This window comes from Boleophthalmus pectinirostris, unplaced genomic scaffold (assembly GCF_026225935.1).
Source record: "Boleophthalmus pectinirostris isolate CB_2022bp ecotype Guang Dong unplaced genomic scaffold, ASM2622593v1 HiC_scaffold_20, whole genome shotgun sequence".
Lineage (NCBI taxonomy): Eukaryota > Metazoa > Chordata > Actinopteri > Gobiiformes > Gobiidae > Boleophthalmus > Boleophthalmus pectinirostris.
This window is the reverse complement of record NW_026571153.1, coordinates 2713738-2738102: the sequence shown is the minus strand read 5'-3', so window position 1 is coordinate 2738102 and position 24365 is coordinate 2713738. Positions and strand designations below refer to the sequence as shown.

The 24365-nt window shown below is 38.3% G+C and overlaps 1 protein-coding gene across 2 annotated transcripts in view; it reads left to right on the top strand.

Annotated features, from left to right (window-relative positions):
* Nucleotides 1-24365, top strand: part of kirrel1a (kirre like nephrin family adhesion molecule 1a) — a 193733-nt gene that overhangs the window by 82361 nt on the left and 87007 nt on the right. For both annotated transcript variants that reach the window (XM_055156689.1, XM_055156688.1), the window contains exon 2: nt 22857-23006. In XM_055156689.1, the coding sequence (XP_055012664.1) occupies nt 22857-23006 (150 nt within the window). The remainder of the gene's footprint in view (nt 1-22856; nt 23007-24365) is intronic.

The following is a 24365-nucleotide window of genomic DNA, read 5'->3' as shown; positions in this document are numbered from 1 at the left end:
AAAAAAAAATTTTTTATCTGTATTATATATATATATATATTTTTTTTTTTCTTATATCAAGACTTAAAAAAAATCATTGCTTATTACATTAGCCTGTGCTTTTTAAAAAATAAATGTTTAATATATTATATTTTTTTATTTATTAATTAAATTTCATAAAATTAATTAATGTTTTTTTAATATATTATTTTGTATATTAATTTTTTTCTTTTATAAAGTAAAGATATATGACTTAAAAAAATCATTGCTTATTACATTATAAAAAAAAAAAAATAATTTCAATATATTATTTAATATATTTTTTATTTATTATTTATTTATTTTATTGTATCTATTAATTTTACTGTGTATATATATATATATATATATTTTTTTTATCTTATATAAAGTAAAAATATGTAAGACTTAAAAAATTGCAAACTCAAAATATGAACTCTGTTTTCCAAAAATGTATCTTCAAATTTGACCCTGTTTGACATGAATATTTTGGTATCAACTCTTCTGTCCCTGTTTCTCCACCAGGATGTAAAACTAAACCGTATCACTTTTACTTCAGTCCGTTTCACTTTAGTTTTCGTGAATCCGTGGTCGTGGTGATACAGTTTAAAGAGAGACGGAGCATGTGGCCCCCCGCTGTGAGCCGGAGCCTTTGTTGGCGTTTTTGTGATTTCTGCCCCTGAAAGTCGTTCCGCTCTGCCTGTGTGGCTTTTACATATTTCACTGAGATTATCTGCAGATCTGTGTTCCAGCAGCGTCGACGTTTAGCTCCGGGACAAACGCTCACGATTATAAAATAAAACGGGGAATATCCGAGGAAGTTCATTCATATTCTGCTGCGTCTCACTGATCCTGCAGCGTGAGCAGGATTTAAACTGAAACTTACACTAGAAATACCTGAGTATATCTGTGTTCAGGTTTAAAGTTTGTGCTGTCGTGAGACTAAAATCCCAGACTTGATTTTGATTTTATGGAATAAACTCAATATACTGATTTTTACACCTGAATTTTTAATTTTTTTTAAGTTTTTTCATTTAATTTTCACTAAAAATAATCATACTCTCTTTATATTTCTTTGCTTTACTTTGCACATTCCAGTCCTGAAAACCACCTCGTGATGTCATGAGGTGATACAGGAAGTGCTCCACTGTGTTTTTAAACTCCATACACTGTTCCATAGAATCATTTGGATCATTTCAGCTCTGGAATTGCAAAACTACTGAACAAAAGGTAAAGGTAAAGGTAAAGGTAAAGGGAGGTGCGAACTTGAAAACTACCGCTTCATGACGTCACAAGGCGGAACGTTTTGAGCCTTTTGAGCTTCGGAGATGAACACAAACTAATAACAAAAGGTTTATCCAGAAATAAATAATAATAATAAATGTGTGAATGAAGCAAAACATGACTCCAGGTCTGTTTTTTCAGGAAGTAGAAACATTATAACATGACTTAAAACTCATGAAAGTCAATTTTGCCTAGTTTTTAATCTTCAAGGATCCCTGAAATCCTGGAAGAGTCATGGAAATTGAAAATGTCATTGTCCAGGTCTGGAAAAGTCATAGTATTTTGTAAATTCAATGAAAGTTTTGTAAAAGTCATGGAATTTTAGTATCTCTTTCACTCAACTACAGCTTAGTTAGTTGAGTGAAAGAGAGTTCTCATGAGGCTGTTCTGTTTATTTCTGAACGTCTGCACCTTTTGTTCCGTCAGGCTGGTGCCACCTAGTGCCTCCGCTCAATTTCATTTCTCTCCAGAGACTAGATCAGGATCAAAATACACTCAACGGTTCACAAAAACCCTGGAAGTGTGAGTTTGGGCACCGGACAATCAGCGAAGAGACAGTCTGTGGTGTCAACGATTCCCGAGGTCGAGGATTTAAAGTCGGAACAAAGAGAATGTTTGGTGAATTTTAACAAGGGGAAAGACGTTATTGTTCTTCTTCCTACGGGATTTGGGGCATTACATACGTCACGACCATGTAATGTAAGGCGATAGGGTCTTCACTGTGGTTCTTGCTCAAAAACGCACCTTTTCTCCCTGGCATTTCCCTAGAGTTGGGAAGAAACACCTTGGCACCTTGCTCTTATATATATATATATATATATATATATATATATATATATATATATATATATATATATATATATATACATACTATTGTCGTTGCTTTGTCAATTGTATATTTTATTTCATTGTTCAGCACTTTGGGAAGCTTTGGCTGTTTTAAATGTGCTGTACAAATAAATTTGATTTGATTTTGATTTGAAATAACAACGACTGGTTAAATAAAAAAAGTACCGGCCTACCGTCGAGTGAACGAATTCTAACGCTGCAAGGTCAGACGGTTTCTACCAGGTGAAACCGTCTGTTGACTGAGTCTAACTTTTGTTTAAAAGAGACGACAGTAAACGCACTGACAGGATTTAAAATGTTTAAAAACTATAATCCCAAACCATAATGTGAGTGGAAAGAGTTAAACATTTCATATTTAACCCTAAAAGTCTGATCAATTCTACACATGTAGGTGTTGTTAAAGTCATGGAAATTTCACTTTAGGTCATGAAAAAGTCATAGAAAAGTTTTTGTCAGTGAAAAAGAGTGGGAACCCTGAACCTTTAAACATTTAATAATTTTTTATTCCATTATCCCAGGAGTCTCCAGCTTGTATCTCGGGAGCTCCCAGTAACTCACCAAGGGATTTCTGAAGTATTTATGTTTGTGAGTATTGTGCTGAATCACAAAACTTTGGTTATTTACATGCTTATTACCGTTGTAAATGTATTTTGAAAACTCTTGAAGCCCAACTTTGTGCACTAATAAATGGGTAATAGTTTGTTTTATAGACATTTAACTGTACCCAAAGCCTCACCTGCTTTTTTATAATCGCTTAAATTTCTTGCAACCATTAAAATTAGTTTTGTAAAAGTTGCTCATCGGAGAAAAAAGGTTGGAGACCCTTGAATTTGCTTGTCTAGTTCTAAAATAAAAATAAATAGTAAGTAAAGAATTGCTGTGATCAAACTTTCAAGCATCTCTGTTGGTGCTGGGAACTGAACCTGACACCTTCCCGCTACGTTCCCGTATTTACAAACGCGCTCGGTCGACTCTGCCCAAAATAATTACCGTCGTAACCTTGATAACGACCGTGCAACTCTCAAAAACCAACACCGACGAACAATTCACAACAGACTTTTTCTATTTTGATGATTTTCTGTTGAGAGTCGAGTTTAATCACCTCCTCATCCCCGTCGCTCCACGATCCCGCGTTCTCACCCTTGAAAAGATCACGTTTATGGATATCGCTTCGTTATTTTCGTACGTTTCCACACAGGTAATTCTCGGGGGCGGAAACGAGCGTGGATTATATTAAGTTTGCATTTAATTAACCAAAACATAACTCCCAGAAAGGCTACACGTTGTTGTTCTGTCTCGGGACTCTGACGGCGAAATGCTGTTCCTGATTTGACTTAACTTGATCCATCCCTACTTCCAGTTTGGTTGCGTTATTTTTTTAAAAGTCTCGTTTAAAAACACAATTTCAGACTATGTTCATATGACGATGGTCTGAACCGAAGACGCAGAAAAAAAGAAAACTTACAGAAAATTTGACAGAAACACCTACAACATTAGAGCTACTGTCTCCATAAGGTGAATTTTAAAATGTAATCCCCTACAGATTACAGATTACTTATCCCAAAATGTAGTTTGTAACGTAATCCATTAAATTACTTAACGTGAGTAACGTAATCTGAATACTTTGGATTACTTGATATTGTCGTGTTTTTTAAAACAACATGAATGTAACAACCACATCCTGAAAATTCTTGTTCTCTTCAAATTGTCTGTTGAGCCCAAGTCTCCATGAACAGAAAACTTTTTACTGCAGAGAAGCAAAGACCATTAAATCTGAACATGAGATAAATCTGCTTAAAGACAATTACAAAAACAAGTCTTTCCTTAAACATATTTCAAAAAAATATTGATAGAAAAATGATTTCTATATGAGATCACTGCTGCCTTCAATTATGTTCACCCTAATGTTAGGGGTAATATTGTTTACACCTGGTTTAGACCTGGTTTTAGTCCTGGTTTTAGTCCTGGATTAAATCCTGGTTTTAGTCCTGATTTAGTCCTGGTTTAGACCTGATTCAATCCTGGTTTTACTTCTGGTTTAGTCCTGGTTTTAGTCCTGTTTTAGTCTTGGTTTTAGTCCTGGTTTAGTCCTGGTTTAGTCCTAGTTTAGACCTGGTTTTAGTCCTGGTTTAGACCTGGTTTTAGTCCTGGTTTAGTCCTGGATTAAGTCCTGGTTTTAGACCTGGTTTAGTCCTGGTTTAGTCCTGGATTAAGTCCTAGTTTTAGACCTGGTTTAGTCCTGGTTTTAGTCCTGGATTAAATCCTGGTTTTAGTCCTGATTTAGTCCTGGTTTAGACCTGGTTTAGTCCTGGTTTAAACCTGATTCAATCCTGGTTTTACTTCTGGTTTAGTCCTGGTTTTAGTCCTGAGTTAGTCCTAGTTTAATCCTGGTTTTAGTCCTGTTTTAGTCTGGTTTTAGTCCTGGTTTAGTCCTAGTTTAGACCTGGTTTTAGTCCTGGTTTAGACCTGGTTTAGTTTAGTCCTGGATTTCCTGGTTTTAGACCTGGTTTTAGTCCCGGTTTAGTCCTGGATTAAGTCCTGGTTTTAGACCTGGTTTAGTCCTGGTTTAGTCCTGGATTAAGTCTTGGTTTTAGACCTGGTTTAGTCTTGGTTTTAGTCCCATTTTAGCTCAAAATGTGAAAACAGGAAAATACCACCATGTAATCCATTTATTTCAACAAAGTAACTGTAATCCAATTCCCACTCACTGCAACAGTAACTGTAACTGAATACAGTTACTCATCATTTGTACTCTGATTACTTAACTCCAGTACATGTAATCTGTTACTCCCCGACACTGACCATGACTATACATACATACTAGATTGTGGACTTCCGGTCACACTGGGAAGGATCCTCCGATAAAGTGAGCATCAAATCACCATGTCTGATGTGTTTTTGATTTAATTTGTTTTTGTTTGTTTTCCCAGTGGGACGTGTCTGTTGTCAAAGTCGATCTTTTCAAGTCTTTTGAACCATATCACTTTTGTTTCTGGTTCTGATATTGTCATATTTTAGTTTTGGCATTCGGACATCATTAATTGTTTGGTTGTTCATTCATTTATTTCTTTGTTTGAGCAGGTACAACAAAATTCAAAAACAAAAATAGTGATATATACATGACATATTTGGGACCTGCTGCTCAAAAGGAGGAGGATGAAGTTTAAAAACTTATGGAGTCCTGCCCCAATTGTTTTACATAATCACGTGGTTCACTTTTTTTTTTTTTTTTTTTCTTACCTGTCATTTGCAAAAAAATATACCCACATATAAACAAAAACATATCCACATATACTTACATACATATACAAGTACACACACTTGTACACACACATGTACATACAAACATACATGTACACATCATAAATATCCAGTACATATACTCAATATAAATGTTTACACACACATGCATAACAACATATACACACATGCAGAAACATAAATAATAATGTTAATCTAGGCACAAAGTTTATCGTTTATGATCGTATAAAATAAACAGTAATGAGAATGAAAAATGTAAGGATTTTTTTGTTTTCGTTTATGTCGTACAAACCAACAACGGCAATGAAGAAGGCACAGAGTTTATCGTTTAAGATCGTACAAAATAAACAGTAATGAGAATAAAAAATGTATTTATTTAATAAATAAATAAACACAAACACACACAAACACACACCTTCATCATCGTCATTAACCTGAGAAAGCGTGGACCATGTTTCCTTCCGTAAACACTGCGTGGACACAGACCTGCTCCCGTGAGCCGCGTGTGGATCGTGTTTTCTCGCGTAAACCGAGCTTCCTCCTGTGAACCTCTAAACCAGAACTAACACCAAGACTAAAACCAGGACTAATCCAGTCCTGGACTAAACCAGGTCTAAACCAGGACTAAACCAGAACTAACACCAGGACTAAAACCAGGATTAATCCATTCCAGGACTAAACTAGGACTAAAGCAGGTCTAAACCAGGTCTAAACCAGGACTAAAACCAGTGATCTCATATATAAAGCATTTCTCTATCAATAATATTTTTAATATGGTTAAGGAAAGACTGGACTTTTTATTGTCTTTAAGTACAAAAGTTATTATGTTCAGATTTCCTCGTCTTTGCTTACTTTACAACAAACAGTTTCTTATTCATGGAGACTTGGGCTCAACAGCCAATTTGGAGACATTTGTTAAACAATAAATGACTTTATAAAGTCACTTTTTTTAATCTATATCAGTATTTTGATCTGCCACAATAATGTAATAATGAATTTAAATGAAAATACCTCAAATTGAAGCTTTTCTCAGCAATTTTTAGGTGAGATTAAAATGAGATTAATTAGATTAATTAATTACAGATCATAATTAATTAATCTCTCAATTTTTTTTATCGCATGACAGCACTAAGTATTACTGATGAAGGCACAAAGTTTATCGTTTATGGTCGTACAAAATAAACAGTAACAGTAGGTTGTTGGATCCTAACAGCAGAAAACGGGCTTCAGAAGTTTACAAACTCCATAAATGCAAAAGTGAATCAGATGTGTGTGACTCAAACCTCCGTTCAAACTGTTTCTCTTCCCAACGGAATTGAAAAATAGTGAAAGGTGAAGGTGATGGGCAGGATTGATCCACAGGAAGAACCAAAAAGGAAACATTTACCTAAATTTAGTCTGTTTTAATTTATATTTTGTCTCTTATATGTACAGCGAGTCGAAAGTGAAATAGTAAATGCAAACTTGTTGTTCATGCGCTGATTTCTTTCTTGGTGGTCTGTTTTGTGTTTGTTTTGTAGTGCTGGAAAAAAAAAAAAGAAGAATACTCAAAATAGGTGTCACGTCTTCACTTTTTATTCTGTGTTTAGATGAGAGTTTTCGGGAGGAAATCTGTGTGCACACGGTGACGCAAATGTGTGTGGAATTCATTTGTGTGTGTTTGCCAGACGACTCGGTGGTGATGTATGTGACGTAAACGCGCACGTGACCTGAGCAGATGTGACCAGAGTTTGCGTCTTGGGCAGTGTAGACAGAAACACTACGGTGGAGGGTATTCAACTTTTCCACTCTGGAGGGAGGTTTCAGATTTTTGCATTTTTAAGCCCCAAAAACGCTGTCATCGTCTAGTGCAGGAGTGTCAAACTCATTTTGTTCCGGGGGTCGTGTCCAACCGACTTTGATCCCAAAGTGTCCGGATCAGAAAACTCATGTCATATAAACCCCAAAAATAACAATAAGTTCAAATATTTGTGCAGAGAAACACAAATCTATTACAGAAATCTTTTTTAATTGATGAACTCTTTCTTTTACAAAATATTATAATATTATGAACAACCTGAAACTTTAAGAAAAATGCAATTTCAACACAAAGTTTTAACATGAACTTGTCTGTAAACAGGAATAAGTCAATTTTTGTTGTAAAATCCTGCACTCGGCTCCACTTTTCTCATGTTGGACATTTTTCTGATGAGGGTGTCACGGTCAACAGTCAAAACGATCGTCCTTTAAGAGCGTTTGGAAAGAGACAAGTCTTCATTTGTGCTGCTCTGGTGGGAGGGGCCACGTACAGAGACGCTGGAGACGCTGCTGTGATAAACACCACAGAAAATTAACAAGATTTTAATAGAAAATATAGTTAAATATTTTAGTAGAAAATCAGCTGAGGGCCAGATTAAAGGTCTTGGAGGGCCGGATCCAGCCCCCGGGCCGTATGTTTGACACCCCTGGTCTAAATGAAAGGAACTTCCGATAAAATATTTTGTCATTTTCATTCACAAGCTTTCTCATGTAAACAGACTCTAAGTCTACGTTCAGACTGCAGGGCTTAAAGCTCAATTTGGATTTTTTTGTGAAATCTGATTTTTTTTTTGCGAGTTTGTTCACATTTCCAGTTAAATGCGACTTGTATGTGACTCCCGTGTGAACTTTAAACGCCCCAAAAGTGTCTCGCATGTGCACTGGAGACACGACGACACACACATCGAGCGTGCAAAGTCGCCTTTAAACATTAAACGATATACGATATATATCGATATTTCAATATTTTTGTACACCCCTCGTCTGAACGCAGCCTAACTCACTGCCTTTTAACACAGCGTGAGAACTGTGTGCTCCTCTGACAGTTTTTTATTGATTTTAGTATTTTTTATGTTTTTTATTGTCTTATTTATTTTATGTTTTCTTTTAATTAATGCATTAATTTAAACTGTGCCGACTCTGTGCAGCACTTTGGAGACTTTGTGTTTGTAAAATGTGCTCTACAAACAAATAAAGTTGGATTGGGTTGTATAATTATCCGCTAAACGTGGGTGTTCCTCAGGGAGCATATTAGGGCCTTCTATTTTCTCTCATTCAAATCACCCAAAGAACGGCGCGGCTCCTTCCGGCTCGCTTTCCACCGTGTCTTTTTTACTCCTCGCTGCCTTATCTCCCGAATATTAATGCGCTGTCAGGTCCTATTGTTGCGATTGCCGCGGGAGCCCTCACGCATCACCGCTTTTCTTCTCCTCCTTCTTCCTTTTTTTTTGTTGTAATATCGGGCATATTGGTGCGTCCGCAAATCACGCCGAATTTGACATGATAGGCCGAGAGTGCTTGTCCGTGTATTTCCGAAAAAGCACGCCGGCTGACGCTGATGTAACGGCGGCCCGGCGGGGGTCACGAACGCGTAAGAAGAGTGCAAAAGCGAGTTAGGGACCTCTGCATATGGGCATCGTTTAAAAAAAAAAAAAAAAAAAAGAAAAGTGAAACGTCGGCGAGGAGAGAGCCCCGAGGGCCGCGGGGTGACAAGCGCGAAGCAAACAAGTGAAGAGAGGAGGTGAGGAAGGAGAAGAAGGGAGCGAGGATGCGAGAAAAGAAAGAGAAAGAAGAGAAAGAAGAGAGAGAGAAAGAGAGAGAGCGCTGGAGGGCTGATATTTAATATGATAAATGAGTTGTGACAGTGGCCCCCTAGCCCCCTTCCAACCAGCGAGGAGCACGGACTCAAAAATAGCAGGCATTACGGCTAAAAGGACATATACGGCGTTAGATATGTGAATAGAAAGGATGGGAGGAAGGAGGGAAGGAGGAGTGCGGCGAAAAGGACACTCGCGGACAGCATTATAGATGTACGGAGCGAAGGAGGGGACGGGCCGCGCATACATATAAAGGGGAAGTCGTTGGGGTAAAGGACGTATACTGTTATGACGAGAGGACGGGAGGAGGGAGAAGAAGAAAGTTTAAGGTTTATGGGATCGTTTATAGCTGTGAACGATAAAATTTCAAGCTCGATTTCCATACCAAGGAATAAACTTGATACTCGACACTAGACCTGGGTATTGTGCAGGGTTACATCCACTAGTCAGAAAATCATTCCCTCTTCTGTTGGTTTGTCAGCAACATTTCTCTTGAACAATTGAACGTATATTTGATGAAAGCAACAGGGAATAATCTCTGGATATCAGGGAAGAATTAATAAACTTTTGGATGTTTACCAATTAAAAATGGCTGCAACATCAACATTTTTTGAGATATTGACAGAAAAACACATAATCAAGCATAACAGCATCAGCTAAGGCCAGAATTACTTAATTTGTTGGTTTACAAACCCACCAATGCTATATTAAAAGAAAAAGATTTAAAATAAAATTGAAATGAAGGTTGTAGAGCTCGAATTACTGAACATTTTGCAAGTTGTTGCCTGAAACTCAGACAATTATTAACCCTGTTCCACTTAAGACAGACATTTCCACCCAAATCATTATTTCCTCAAACATTTTTACTGTACTTTTAATGTTTACTTTTTAAAATATTTAAAACTTGAAATACAGTTTCATTTGTAACAATTTGTAACACGACCTGAACATGGATTTCCTGACTAGAGGCTCTTCTGATGATAAGACTGACCCCAATGTGAAGCTCCCGGCTCTTTGTTTGACTCTGATCGGCTCGTTTAAGCTCATTTGGAATCACAAAATAAACATGTTTTATCATTTTACCTCATGCATGAACTAAAGCTGCACTGTGTTTATTTTAGAGGTGTTTTTTGTAAGACAGTCTCACTTTTTCATTGCTTAGTCAAACATAAACTTTTACCAGTGGATCTTTCTAAGCCAAATCTCCGAATGCCCTCGATCGAACATCTCAGATTTGACAGAAAAAATTCTAGGACTTTCTTACAATTTCCAATACGAAAAGTCCACGACATAAAAGAATCAGAACTCCGCACATCAATTGCTAGAACATAGAGAAAAATCCCGCACACCACTTGCAAATTGTGAGATTTATTGGACAAACCGTGCAACATTTCGGCTCTAGGCCTTCGTCAGGTAAACAGGAAAGTCCCAAATTTTAGCTCCCAACTCTGTTTCTATTTCTGTATCTATATCGAAAGATTACATATACATTATACTTCAAATATAGTTTATTAATAAGGAAATGAAGCATTTTGTTGAGTTTAATCTGCGTGTCAAATATTCAGAGTGTTTTCTGAGATTCTGAAAGTGTCTTCACAGTTCAAGAATAGTCCATGAATGCTTTTGCAAAAATAAGTTTTAACACCGTCACAAATGTTGGTTAAAAACAGACATCTAGTCTTTCGAAAACAGTCCATTTCATGTTGGTGGGTGCTGTCATTTGTTTGGTATAACGTGGTAAAGGTGGCATCGGGAGGAAATCTGCGTGCGCACGGTGACGCAAAAGTGTGTGGAATTCGATTCGATCGACCTGAGCAGATCTGACCAGAGTTTTGTGTCTTGGGCAGTGTAGACGGAAACAGTACGGCGGAGTGTATTCAACTTTTACACTCTGGAGGGTGGTTTCAGATTTTTGCGTTTTTAAGCCCCAAAAACGCCGTCACCGTCTAAACGAAAGACACTTTTGATCAAATATTTTGTCGTTTTTACCCGCAAGCGTTTTCATGTAAACAGACCAGCAGAGAAAAATGTGTCAGAAGAAAATGAAGAAAATGCATCTTGTAAGCAGCTCTTGAGGTCAGAATAAAGCACAGAGCATCAGGAAGTGTGTGGTTAGCATGCTAGTTGTTGTTAGTACTACTATGAAGGCAAAAAAAAAAAAGGTCTGGTCTCTGAATTTTGCCATCATCAAATTTTATGCGTTGATATTGCGAAATAATTTGTTATATAGCCCTTGTTTTTTAATTTAAGCCATTTATTTTCATATTTTTCAGACAAAACTAAATATAACAAAGCATAGAAAACAAAAAAATATTATATACTGTATATCTTTTTTCTATTAATATACTATCGTCATTCCTTAAAGGCCCAATATTACACAAAATTGACTCTTGTTGATTCTTGTTACCTCTTCGAAAACATATCTGAGGTTGTGATTTTTTTTGTTTTTTTTTTCCATTCACACATCACAATCACATTTTGGAGTAATCCTTTATTATATTTCCAAAGCTCAAAATGCTCTGCTCCACCTTGTGATGTCATGAGTAGTTAACAGCGACCTTTTTTTTTAACCTTTTGTTCGGTAGAGATTGTCAATTCCGTGTGGAGTTTAAGAACACAACGGAGCACCTCCTGCTTTACCTCATGACATCACGGGGTGGAACAGAGTGAATCTGACGAGGAAACGACATCGCATCATAGATTTTAAAACAATAGAATAATGTTGTCTCTTTAAAAGCTTTGGCATTCGCGCAAAAGATAATAAAAGTCGAACAGAAAAGATGAACAAAGCAGGAGAGAGTGGGCATCCCTGCCGCGTCCCCCCCTGACACATTTGGGTTTGTTTTTTGTTTTATTCGCTCCACCTGCAGCTAATTGAGACTTTGAAGGTCACATTTACATATTGGCCCCACTTCACCGGATTCCTCGAAATAACAAGTGGAAGAATCTGGAAAAAGGGGCCAAAAAAAAAAGCCACGCGTGAGACATAATTGAAAAAAAATGGAAGCGTGCAGCCCGGCCGCCCCCTCCGCCATTGTACGGGTGTCATGTCTTCCGCTGACAGATAATTACAAGTTGTCACCGTGCGGAGCGGAGCGGCTCTCTCAACCTCAGAGGCTTCAGTTCTGGGACCGAGCTGGTTAGTTTCAGTGAGTAGGACGCAATTAAATCAAAATGCAAGTTGAGTTGGCGCAGTTATCAAATCGCAAAGGCTGTGATTATTTAGGTTCTGATGTAAAGCTGCGAAGATTCGTCAACTTATCGTGACTGGTGGACTGAAAGACGTTTTTGTGGTCATATTTTGATCATTTTAATCGTTCTTTGGAGTATACAGATTCTAAAAACAAAGATGTAAAGAGATTTTTTATAACAGACGGTAAACTTAGACTTCGATTTAAACAAACTTTACTGATCCACAAGGGAAATTATTTGGACACAGGAGCTCACACATTACAATAAAATAAAATAACTAATAAGAATAAAAGGTGTAAATGTTAATAATAAATTCTAAATAAGTAGCAAAAAAGAGCAAGAGACAAGTCTTAAATAAAGCAAAATTATATAAATGTAAATGCACAAGTCAAAATAAAATATAAAAATATAAAAATAAAATAAAAAATATGACGATTGACGGGACACAAGGTTATCTGTTACATAAAGGTGATTTGTGGCATTATAAATAAAAAATGTCATTAACAAGTTCGGATTTTCAATAATACACTTTATTTGTAAATATAAGTTCATATTTCAGTCTTCTCTCAAATTTTAACACTTGTTATTGACAATGTGCAGTTGTACTTTTTAAAAAGGTATCGCCAATCTAATATTTTTCTTTTTCCAGTAAAGTAGAGTAAATAGAGTTAAAGAGTTAATTTATTTTCCCCTTCTCTTCTTCTTTCAGCGACCTCAAAAACAAACTTTCTTTTGCGGGAACTGGTAAACGTTAAAAAAGTACTGCACTTAAAGCTCCTGTTTTACACAAAGCTGACTCTTGAGAACTTTAAGTCATGTTATAATGTTGTCAGACCAGGTTTAGTCTTTGGTTCACCTTAGTTTGGCATCGCTCCTTTTCCCCTTCTCTTCTTCTTTCAGCGACCTCAAAAACTGACTTTCTTTTGCGACGAACTGGTCGTGGATTCTCGTCCGCCGTCGCGACAAACTTTGCGCAAACTTCGAGAAAGCTACAGTTCGAAAAGGCCGCTAAGATCGGTCAAGTAAACGGCATGGCGAACATAAACCACGTAATCTCAGACCCTTCGTCTGCTTCAGTCGCGCCATCGCTGGAAGGAATCTCCAAGAATCACTTTAGTTTGGCTTCGCTCCTTTCCCCTTCTCTTCTTCTTTCAGCGACCTCAAAAACGGACTTTCTTTTGCGACGAACTGTAAACGTTAAAAAAGTACTGCGCTTAAAGCTCTTTTATTACACAAAACTGACTCTTGAGAAGCTTTAAGTCATGTTATAATGTTGTTAGACCTGGTTTAGTCTTTGGTTCACCTTAGTTTGGCATCTCTTCTTCTTTCAGCGACCTCAAAAACGGACGAACTGGTCGTGGATTCTCGTCCGCCGTCGCGACAAACTTTGCCCAAACTTCGAGAAAGCTACAGTTCGAAAAAGCCGCTAAGAATCGCTGCACTGGTCGAGTAAACGGCGTCTATGTGGAAAGCGCGAGAGACCAACGTAAACCACGCAATCCCCGCGCAACTGCGAGTCATTTACGTTAGAAACATAGAGAGTTTGATTGACAACCTGACAGCCAATAGATAACGAGGTCGCCACGTCCACAGTCGATGGATTTTCATTCCTTTTTTTTTTTTGTTCATCATAATTACAAGGCCGCTGCGTCTCTATAATGCTATTTTGAACTTTCACTGACAATTTGAAACTAAAAAAAATCCCCCAGAAGCCAATTTAAGTAGTTACTAAACCTGAATCATTCTTAATAAACCATTTCTTCATCGTGAGTCAAGTCGTTTGTTCGTGCTTCGATGAGACTCACCGCAGTTAGAGTTATTACGAAGTGAAACTGTAGTACTGTATGTGGCGAAATACTCTGCTAAAATCTTGCATTCGGGTCGTGCTCTGACTGTACCGAGCCCCAAATGGTTGGACAATGACAGTCAGTGTAGTGGTGGTGATGTGCGAGCCTGCTGGATGACTCACGGGGAGGAATGAAGCGGGGGAGACGGAGGAAGAAGAAGAAGAAGAAGAAGAAGAGGAGGAGGAGGAGGGCGGAGGGGCTTTAGACTCCCAGAGATTTAAAGTACATCTGACAGCTTTTCATGTTTTTTTTTCTAACTGTGACCGGCTTTGTTGGGATTGTATCTGTAGTAAATGTTTATCGTAGTTTTACGTCCGTTAAGAGGCTAAGGTTTTAGGGGGGGGGAAAAAAAAAAGTTGGCGAGGAAAGCGCAAAAGTACAGGAAGTAGAGTTGAGTTCTAAAACGGAATTCCTCATCAATACACAATTCTGTCTCAAATGTAGAGTCAGTTTGAGGACTTGTAGTTAGGGATGTGACAGTAACCGTGAAGTATCGTGATATCGTATCGTCAAAGTTCTCACAATAATGTCGTGGACCATCACAAAATATTGAATTACAAGTGTCTTTGCTTAAATGAAGAGTTATGGTGCAGCAACAGCTTAAAAAAAGACAGAAAACTACATAGACCATGATCCTTTGCTTCGTTTTGGCGCAAACTACATGAAGAAATAACAGTTCAAACACTTTTTTAGTCTTAGTTCTTTGGGTTAAGTCTTGTCAGGGCATTTTAAGAGCAAAAAGGAGCGTATTAACAGAAAATATCGCAATAAATATCGTACCGTGAGATGTGTATCGTGAAAATATCGTACAAAGAGATTTGGATATTGTTACATCCTTAATCGTGAGCCTACGCACCACATCATGAGCTTTCACGCGATATCGCAAGTACATATCGTATCGTGAGGTTCATACGTTACGATAAGATACGATATCGTACTGTGAGACTTGGATATCGTTACACCTCTACTTGTAGTGAAAACATAACATTGATTTCATAGGGTGTAAGTCTCACGAAATGATATCGTTACGGTACGATATTTATTGCGATATCGTTGGAAAGATCACGATATGGTGCGGAGGCTCACGATTAAGGATGTAACAATATCCAAATCTCTCTGTACGATATTTTCACGATAAACATCTCACGGTTCGATATTTATTGTGATATTTTGTGGAGGCTAAAACTGTTAATATTCTACTTTTTTCCTCTTAAAATGCCTTGATAAGACTTAATCTACGACGGAGTATAAGGGTCAGGTTAAAAAATAAATAATTTTTTTTTAAAGTCATAATTTTACAAGAATAAAGTCGAAGTTAAAATAAAGTTGTAATATTATGAGAATAAAGTTATAATAATTTAGTCCTGGTTCAGTCCTGGTTCAGTCTGTCTGCATCGCATTTTAAAGTCAAAACTAAACCATTTTCAGTCCTGGTCTGGTCCCGGTCTCAGTCCTGGTCTTTCTGGTTTGGTTCTGGACCTGATTTAGTCCTGATTCAGTCCTTGTTCAGTCGAATGAACGAATGATACACGGATTCTTCTCTCATTCTCCACTCGTTCAGACTTCCTGAGCAGCCGATATTCTCGTAAAATTATGACTTTATTCTTGTAAAATTACGACTTTTTAAAATGTATTTATTTTTTAACCTGACCCTTATACTCCGTCGTAGATTAAGTCTTGTCAAGGCATTTTAAGAGAAAAAAAGTAGAATATTAACAGTTTTAGCCTCCACAAAATATCATAATAAATATCGTATCGAGATGTATATCGTGAAAATATCGTACGGAGAGATTTTGATATTGTTACATCCTTAATCGTGAACCTCCGCACCATATCGTGATCTTTCCAACGATATCACAATAAATATCGTACCGCAATATCATTTCATGAGACTTATACCATTTACAGTTATGGCACTACAAGTAGAGGTGTTAACGATATCCAAGTCTCACAATACGATATCGTATCGTAAGTTCAACGTATGAACCTCACGATACGATATTTATTGTGATATTGTGTGAAAGCTCATGATGTGGTGCGGAGGTTCATGATTGGGAATGTAACAATATCCAAATCTCTCTGTACGATATTTTCACGATATACATCTCACGGTTCGATATTTATTGCGATATTTACCTCCGCCAAGGAGGTTATGTTTTTGCCGGCGTTTGTCTGTTTGTTTGTTTGTCTGTTTGTTTGTTTGTCTGTTTGTTTGTCTGTTTGTTTGTTTGTTTGTTTGTTTGTCTGTTTGTTTGTCTGTTTGTTTGTTTGTCTGTTAGCAACATAACTCAAAAAGTTATGGACCGATTTTGATGAAATTTTCAGGATTTGTTGGAAATGTGAAAAGGAAGAACTGATTTCATTTTGGGGCTGATCCGGAAGAAATCCTGGATTCTGGAATCACTTTGAAATTTTTAGTTAACATTGTGGTAAATGGGGCCAAAAATTTTGTTTCTCAATATCTCGGTTAATTATTGACCAAACCCCATGAAGTTTGACTCAGGGATGGACAATGGGATCCTCTTTCATATTCCAAATTGAAAGATACGAGACAAATATTTATGGAAAACACAATTAATATGAGGGGGACTGTGGTCCTTGGCGGAGTCTGCGCTCTCTGACTGCTTTTCTAGTTTCTGTTAATATGCTGCTTTTTCCTCTTAAAACACCTTGACAAGACTTAATCCAAAGAACTAAGAGTTAAAAGTGTTAGAACTGTTATTTCTTCTTGTCGTCTGCACTGAAATGGAGCAAAGGATCATGGTCTATGTAGTTCCCTCTGTGTTTTTTTTTAAACTCGTAACTCTTCATTTAAGCAAAGACACTTGTAATTCGATATATTGTGATGATCCACGATATTATTGTGAGAACTTTGACGACACGACATCACCATATTTCCGTTATCGTTACATCCCTGTGATTTAACAAAATAAAAGTGTTAGTGTATTACGTCACAAACCAGGAAGACTTTTGAAAACACGCGATGACGTGACATTTAAGGACACTGTGGAGCACTTCCTGTTTAACAAAATTAGGGGTGTCAAATTATCGCGTTAATTGCGATTAATTAATTACAGTCATATTTAGCGCGTTATGTTTTTTAATCGCGTTAATCTCATTTTTAATCTCTAACTTTTCTGTTTCTGTATGTGAGTTTCTTTATTATAAAACCTGTTTTTATGTGTTGTTGGGACAACAACACACACACACAAAAAACACATTTATACATTTTTTTTATTTCGGTAATTCCACTCATTGCTGGAAACCCACACAAAACGCGCGCAGTAAGAGCGACGTAACAGAGCAGCAGTGCACAGGTAAAAATGCATTCGTGTCTTGGAAATTCTTCTCCCGACGTGTGAAATATAAAAGAAATAAACAAATATAATATCGCCTGAAAACAACCTGCATAGACTCATGATGTCTGCACTACTGTCCTATACACACACACACACAAACACACACAAACACACACACACACACACACACACACACACACACACACACACACAAACACACACAAACACACACACACACACACACACACACACACACACACACACACACACACACACACACACACACACACACAACACACACACACATAAACACACACACACACACACACACACACACACACACACACACACACACACACACACACACACACACACACACACACACACACACACACACACACACACACACACACACACACACACACACACACACACACACACACACACACACACACACACACACACACACACACACACACATAAACACAAACAAACACACACCTTCATCATCGTCATTAACCTGAGAACACGTGGACCACGTTTCCTTCCGTAGTTACTGCGTGGACACTGACCTGCTCCCGTGAGCCGCGTGTGGATCGTGTTTTCTCGCGTACGAGAAAACACACTTCCTCCTGTGAACCTCTAAACCAGAACTAACACCAAGACTAAAACCAGGACTAATCCAGTCCAGGACTAAACCAGGACTAAACCAGGTCTAAACCAGGACTAAACCAGGACTAAAACCAGAACTAAAACCAGAACTAAAACCAGGATTAATCCATTCCAGGACTAAACTAGGACTAAATTAAGACTAAAGTAGGACTAAAGCAGGTCTAAACCAGGTCTAAACCAGGACTAAAACCAGTGATCTCATATATAAAGCATTTCTCTATCAATAATATTTTTAATCTGGTTAAGGAAAGACTGGACTTTTTATTGTCTTTAAGTAAACAAAAGTTATTATGTTCAGATTTCCTCGTCTTTGCTACTTTACAGCAAACAGTTTCTTATTCATGGAGACTTGGGCTCAACAGCCAATTTGGAGACATTTGTTAAACAATAAATGACTTTATAAAGTCACTTTTTTTAAATCTATATCAGTCTTTTGATCTGCCACAATAATGTAATAATGAATTTAAATGAAAATACCTCAAATTGAAGCTTTTCTCAGCAATTTTTAGGTGAGATTAAAATGAGATTAATTAGATTAATTAATTACAGATCATAATTAATTAATCTCTCAATTTTTTTAATCGCATGACAGCACTAAACAAAATGACATTAGAAGTTATAAAAAGTAGAGTATCACGAGCCCCTTAAGACAAAAACGAGGCAAGATTTTTAGTTTCTCTTAAAGACTTTTCTCTCTCTGTGTCACGAGGACTTTAAACCCTATGGCTGATCTCTGCGTTTTCCTCTTGAGTCAGCAGTAACGGCGGCGTCTTCTGATTTTCCCTCGTTTTGACATCTTCGTCTCTTCTTTTCGTCTTCTTCTCCTCTTTTCTTCGAGCGTCCGGCTTGTTGGCCCAGAGTGATCCGAGGGGACAGGCGGGCGGCGGGCGGCGGGCGGCGGGCGGCGGCGGCGGAGGAGGAGTTGGGCCGTGACCAGGGAATGCTCCTTTAAAGTAATTAAGCCTAAAACCGCACGTCTAATAATAGTGTGTGTTTGTGTGACAGACGGAGACGCTGCTGTGGCTCCACGGATCAAGACACTCACGAGATTTCACTCAACTTAAAGCTTAAATGGTCCTAAAAACACAAAACAAAACTCAAAACCCTCTTAAAACGTACAAAAATCACTTCCTCTACGAACGGGACTTGAGTCAAACTTGAGACTTGATAAAATGGACAAAGACTTGGGACTCGACTTGGACTTGAGTCAAACTTGAGACTTGATAAAACTGACTAAGACTTGAGACTCGACTTGGACTTGAGTCAAACTTGAGACTTGATAAAATGGACAAAGACTTGAGACTCGACTTGGACTCGAGTCAAACTTGAGACTTGATAAAATGGACTAAGACTTGGGACTCGACTTGGACTCGAGTCAAACTTGAGACTTGATAAAATGGACTAAAGACTTGAGACTCGACTTGGACTTGAGTCAAACTTGAGACTTGATAAAATGGACAAAGACTTGAGACTCGACTTGGACTCGAGTCAAACTTGAGACTTGATAAAATGGACTAAGACTTGGGACTCGACTTGGACTCGAGTCAAACTTGAGACTTGATAAAATGGACAAAGACTTGAGACTCGACTTGGACTCGAGTCAAACTTGAGACTTGATAAAATGGACAAAGACTTGGGACTCGACTTGGACTCGAGTCAAACTTGAGACTTCATAAAATGGACTAAGACTTGAGACTCGACTTGGACTTGAGTCAAACTTGAGACTTGATAAAATGGACAAAGACTTGGGACTTGACTTGGACTCGAGTCAAACTTGAGACTTGATTAAATGGACAAAGACTTGGGACTTGACTTGGACTTGAGTCAAACTTGAGACTTGATAAAACTGACTAAGACTTGGGACTCGACTTGGACTCGAGTCAAACTTGAGACTTGATAAAACTGACTAAGACTTGGGACTCGAGTCAAACTTGAGACTTGATAAAATGGACTAAGACTTGGGACTCGAGTCAAATTTGAGACTTGATAAAATGGACAAAGACTTGAGACTCGACTTGGACTCGAGTCAAACTTGAGACTTGATCAAATGGACAAAGACTTTAGACTCAAGTCAAACTTGAGACTTGATAAAATGGACAAAGACTTGGGACTCGACTTGGACTTGAAGGTCAAGGATTCGGGACTTGAGGCCTGTGGCTTGAGAAGACTCGATGCTTCCCCTAAAAATATAAATGTTTTTATAAAACACTTTTCACTTTACAGTTGATAAATGTGATGCTGAATTGCATTTTTAACAACATAAACTTTTTAAAAATGTTTAAATTTCATCTTTCTACGCTGTGTGAGTTCTGTGGTTTTCTGTGTCTTTTATTTTATTTTATTTTTTTATACTTATTACTTTTTATTTTGTACTTTTACTTTTTACTTACTTCTTTTTTGTTGTTCTTGCTCTTATTTGATTTCACTCGTTTTATTGTCTTGATGAGGACAAGTGGAGATTTAAATTGAGCTTTATTTATATTTTTATTGGATAATCAGGGTTCCCACAGTCATGGAAATCATGGAAATTAAAAATGCCATTTTCCAGACCTGGAAAAGACATGGAATTTTAGTATCGCTTTCACACAACTGCAACACACCTTCTGTTCAGTTCTCATCTGTTCTGATTATTTGTGAATGTCTGAACCTTTTGTTTAACAGAGACGACAATAAAAGCACCGACAGGATTTTAAATGTTCAAAACTATGATCCCAAACCAGAAAGTGAGTGGAAACAGTTCACATTTCATAAAAGTCTGATCAGTTCTTCACATGTAGGTGCTGTAAAGTCATGGAAAATTCACTTTAGGTCATGAAAAAGGCATGGAAAAGTTTTGAAATTTTGTCAGAGAAAAAGCGAGCTTGGATATGTTTGTATTTGGATTGTGCAGCACTTTGGAAACTGTTTTGTTTATGAAATGGGCTAAAGTGGATTGAATTGAAATCCTCAAAGCTCCTAAAACATCCTCAAAGTGAAAAAGTGTTTGTAAGACTGAGCCTCTCACTCTGACCTGGAGCGTTTACACCAGACGGGAGGAAGGAACTGAGGAAAAAACTTATTTTTTGGACTTTACGTCATTCCGGAGTATAAGTCGGAGTAATGAAGAAGAAAAAAAAAACATATATAAATCGGACTGGACGATAAGTCACATTTTTGGGGGAAATTTATTTTATAAAATCAGAGACAAGAAACGGACATTTCATCAGACTCAGCGTCAGGTCCAGTTAGAAAGATCTGGGCCTTTCTGAATCCCGACAGGATGGTTTTGGTGTCACTGAAGGACCTCGGTTTAGACCTGGTTTAGACCTCGTTTAGACCTGGTTTAGACCTGGTTTAGACCTGGTTTAGACCTGGATTAGATCTTGGTTAGATCTAGTTTAGATCTGGCTTCGACTTGGTTTAATCCAGGTCCTGATTCTGATTTTGGTTAGACCTGGTTTAGACCTCAGTTAGACCTAGTTTAGACCTTGTTCAGACCTAGTTTAGACCTGGTTTAGATCTAGTTTAGACCTAGTTTAGACCTGGTTTAGACCTTGGTTCAGACCTAGTTTAGACCTGGTTTAGACCTAGTTTAGACCTGGTTTAGACCTAGTTTAGACCTGGTTTAGACCTAGTTTAGACCTTGTTCAGACCTAGTTTAGACCTGGTTTAGACCTGGTTTAGACCTTGTTTAGACCTAGTTTAGACCTAGTTTAGACCTTGTTCAGACCTAGTTTAGACCTGGTTTAGACCTTGGTTTAGACCTTAGACCTTGGTTTAGACCTAGTTTAGACCTGGTTTAGACCTGGTTTAGACCTGGTTTAGACCTGGTTTAGACCTTGGTTCAGACCTTGTTTAGACCTTGTTCAGACCTAGTTTAGACCTAGTTTAGACCTGGTTAGACCTAGTTTAGACCTGGTTTAGACCTAGTTTAGACCTGGTTTAGACCTTGGTTTAGACCTTGTTTAGACCTAGTTTAGGCCTAGTTTAGACCTGGTTTAGGTCTTGGTTTAGACCTTGGTTAGACCTAGTTTAGACCTAGTTTAGACCTGGTTTAGACCTAGTTTAGACCTTGAGTTAGACCTTGGTTAGACCTGGTTTAGACCTTGTTTAGACCTTATTTAGACCTCGGTTACACCTTGTTCAGACCTTGGTTAGACCTTGAGTTAGACCTTGGTTAGACCTGGTTTAGACCTTATTTAGACCTCGGTTAGACCTTGGTTAGACCTGGTTAGACCTTGGTTAGACCTTGAGTTAGACCTTGGTTAGACCTGGTTTAGACCTTATTTAGACCTCGGTTAGACCTTGGTTTAGACCTTGGTTAGACCTTGGTTAGACCTTGGTTAGACCTTGAGTTAGACCTTGGTTAGACCTGGTTTAGACCTAGTTTAGACCTTGGTTAGACCTTGGTTAGACCTTTTTAGACCTCAGTTAGACCTTGTTCAGACCTTGGTTCAGACGGGATCTAGACCTGGTTGTATTTCCAGAATTATTGGGGTCTTTCTGAATCCCGACAGGATGTTTCGTTGTCGCTGAAGTCCAGACTTTGTCCGTCCGTCCAGTGACTTCAGGAAAGTTTCACAAGTGTCACAAGTTTCTCTCTCGCTCCAAACTTTCTTTCTGCTGCTCGATTTCCGTTTTCAGCTGCAGATTTCACGACTTGATTTTCTCTTTTGTTCCGTCGCACCAGAGTTTAAGCTGCAGGAAAAACCCAAAACACGTAAAAAAAAGTGCGACTTATAGCACAAAAAATATGGTAAATACGGTTTTCTTCACGGTGTCAGGAGTGAAATCCGGACGCACCGTTGTTGCCGTCGCGTTTACCGAAGCGTCTAACGTTTATTTTTTGTGTGTGTTGTCAGTGTGGACAGCGAGGTTCTCCCAGGAGCCGGCGGACCAGTCGGTGGTGCGGGGCCAGAGGGTGCTGCTCTCCTGCGTCGTCTTCAACTACTCGGGCATCGTTCAGTGGACCAAAGATGGACTGGCCCTGGGCATCGGCGAGGACCTGCAGGGTGAGACTACACGTCCCACAATCCCCCTCTGCTGCCCCCCCACTGCGTCACGTGACCGACAGGGACGTCAATAACCGGGATTATTCAGGACGACGTAAATCCACTGTGTCCTGTCATGTTTGCGTCTAATTGTGATGGGTTTTGTTGCCGGAGAAACAGAAAGTGCACAGTTAGCATGCTAGTTGTTGTTAGAATTAGAGCCCGACCGATATGGATTTTTGTTGTGGCCGATATGAAACCGATATAACGGGAGTTGGAGCTGCCGATATATTTAGCGATGTAAAAATTCACTGTAAATGTTGAATTGTTTAAAAAACTTAGGTTTGGCTCTGGTGGATTTTAAATTGGGTTTATTTAGGCAACATTTATTGTTCTTCTGACTCTTTACATCATATTTACAGACAGTAGGTTGGACTAATGGCATTTTTGCATCACATTCTAGACACTAGTGATGGTTGTTCCAGTTTTTTTTTTAGAGAACCGGCTCTTTTGGCTCGGCTCACTAAAGCAGCTGGCTCTTTCGGCTCCCAAGCGACTCTTGAGATTGTTTTGTTGCAAGCAGGACTAAACCAGAACTGAACCAGGACTGAAAAAGGACTAAACCAGGACTAAAACAGATTTAAACCATGAGTAAAACAGGACTAAACCAGAACTGAACCAGGACTGAGTGTCGGGACTCGGTCTCTCCTTCACTCCAGCCCAAGATTAGTCCTGCTTTATTCATTTTATGCTGAACTACAGACAAATATGCACTTTTTTTTTTTTTTATCCTAATGCACACGCAGAAAAGTTTCTCCCAAAGAGCATCTAAGAGCCAACCGTAACTCGCTAACTAGCTAACTAAAAAACTTAAATGCATCATTCACACGTCTTTCACAGCTCATTTACATCAATGCAGTAACAAATAACAAACACAATAGATAGAAAACGTGTCGGGAGCTACAGCAGCTAATCGCTAATAACAAATGAAAATAATCTCAGTGTTGCTGCTCAATCATTGTCTGAACTAATAATCTCAGTGTCTGAGTGTAAACAAACACACGTGAGTGAAGTGACGTGACTCTGTGGTGTGTTCAGGGACAGTACGGACACACACAGACAAATGACTCCGCAGATAAATACTGATGCGGAGCCACATATTAGGACATTTATCTGTCTGTAAATTGGATTAAATGAACAGAATGTAGAGAGTCTAAACCACAGGTGTCAAACATACGGCCCGGGGGCCAGATCCGGCCCTCCAAGACTTTTAATCTGGCCCTCGGCTGATTTCCTACTAAAATATTTAATGATATTTTCTATTAAAATCTTGTTAATTTTCTGTGGTGTTTATCACAGCAGCGTCTCCAGCGTCTCTGT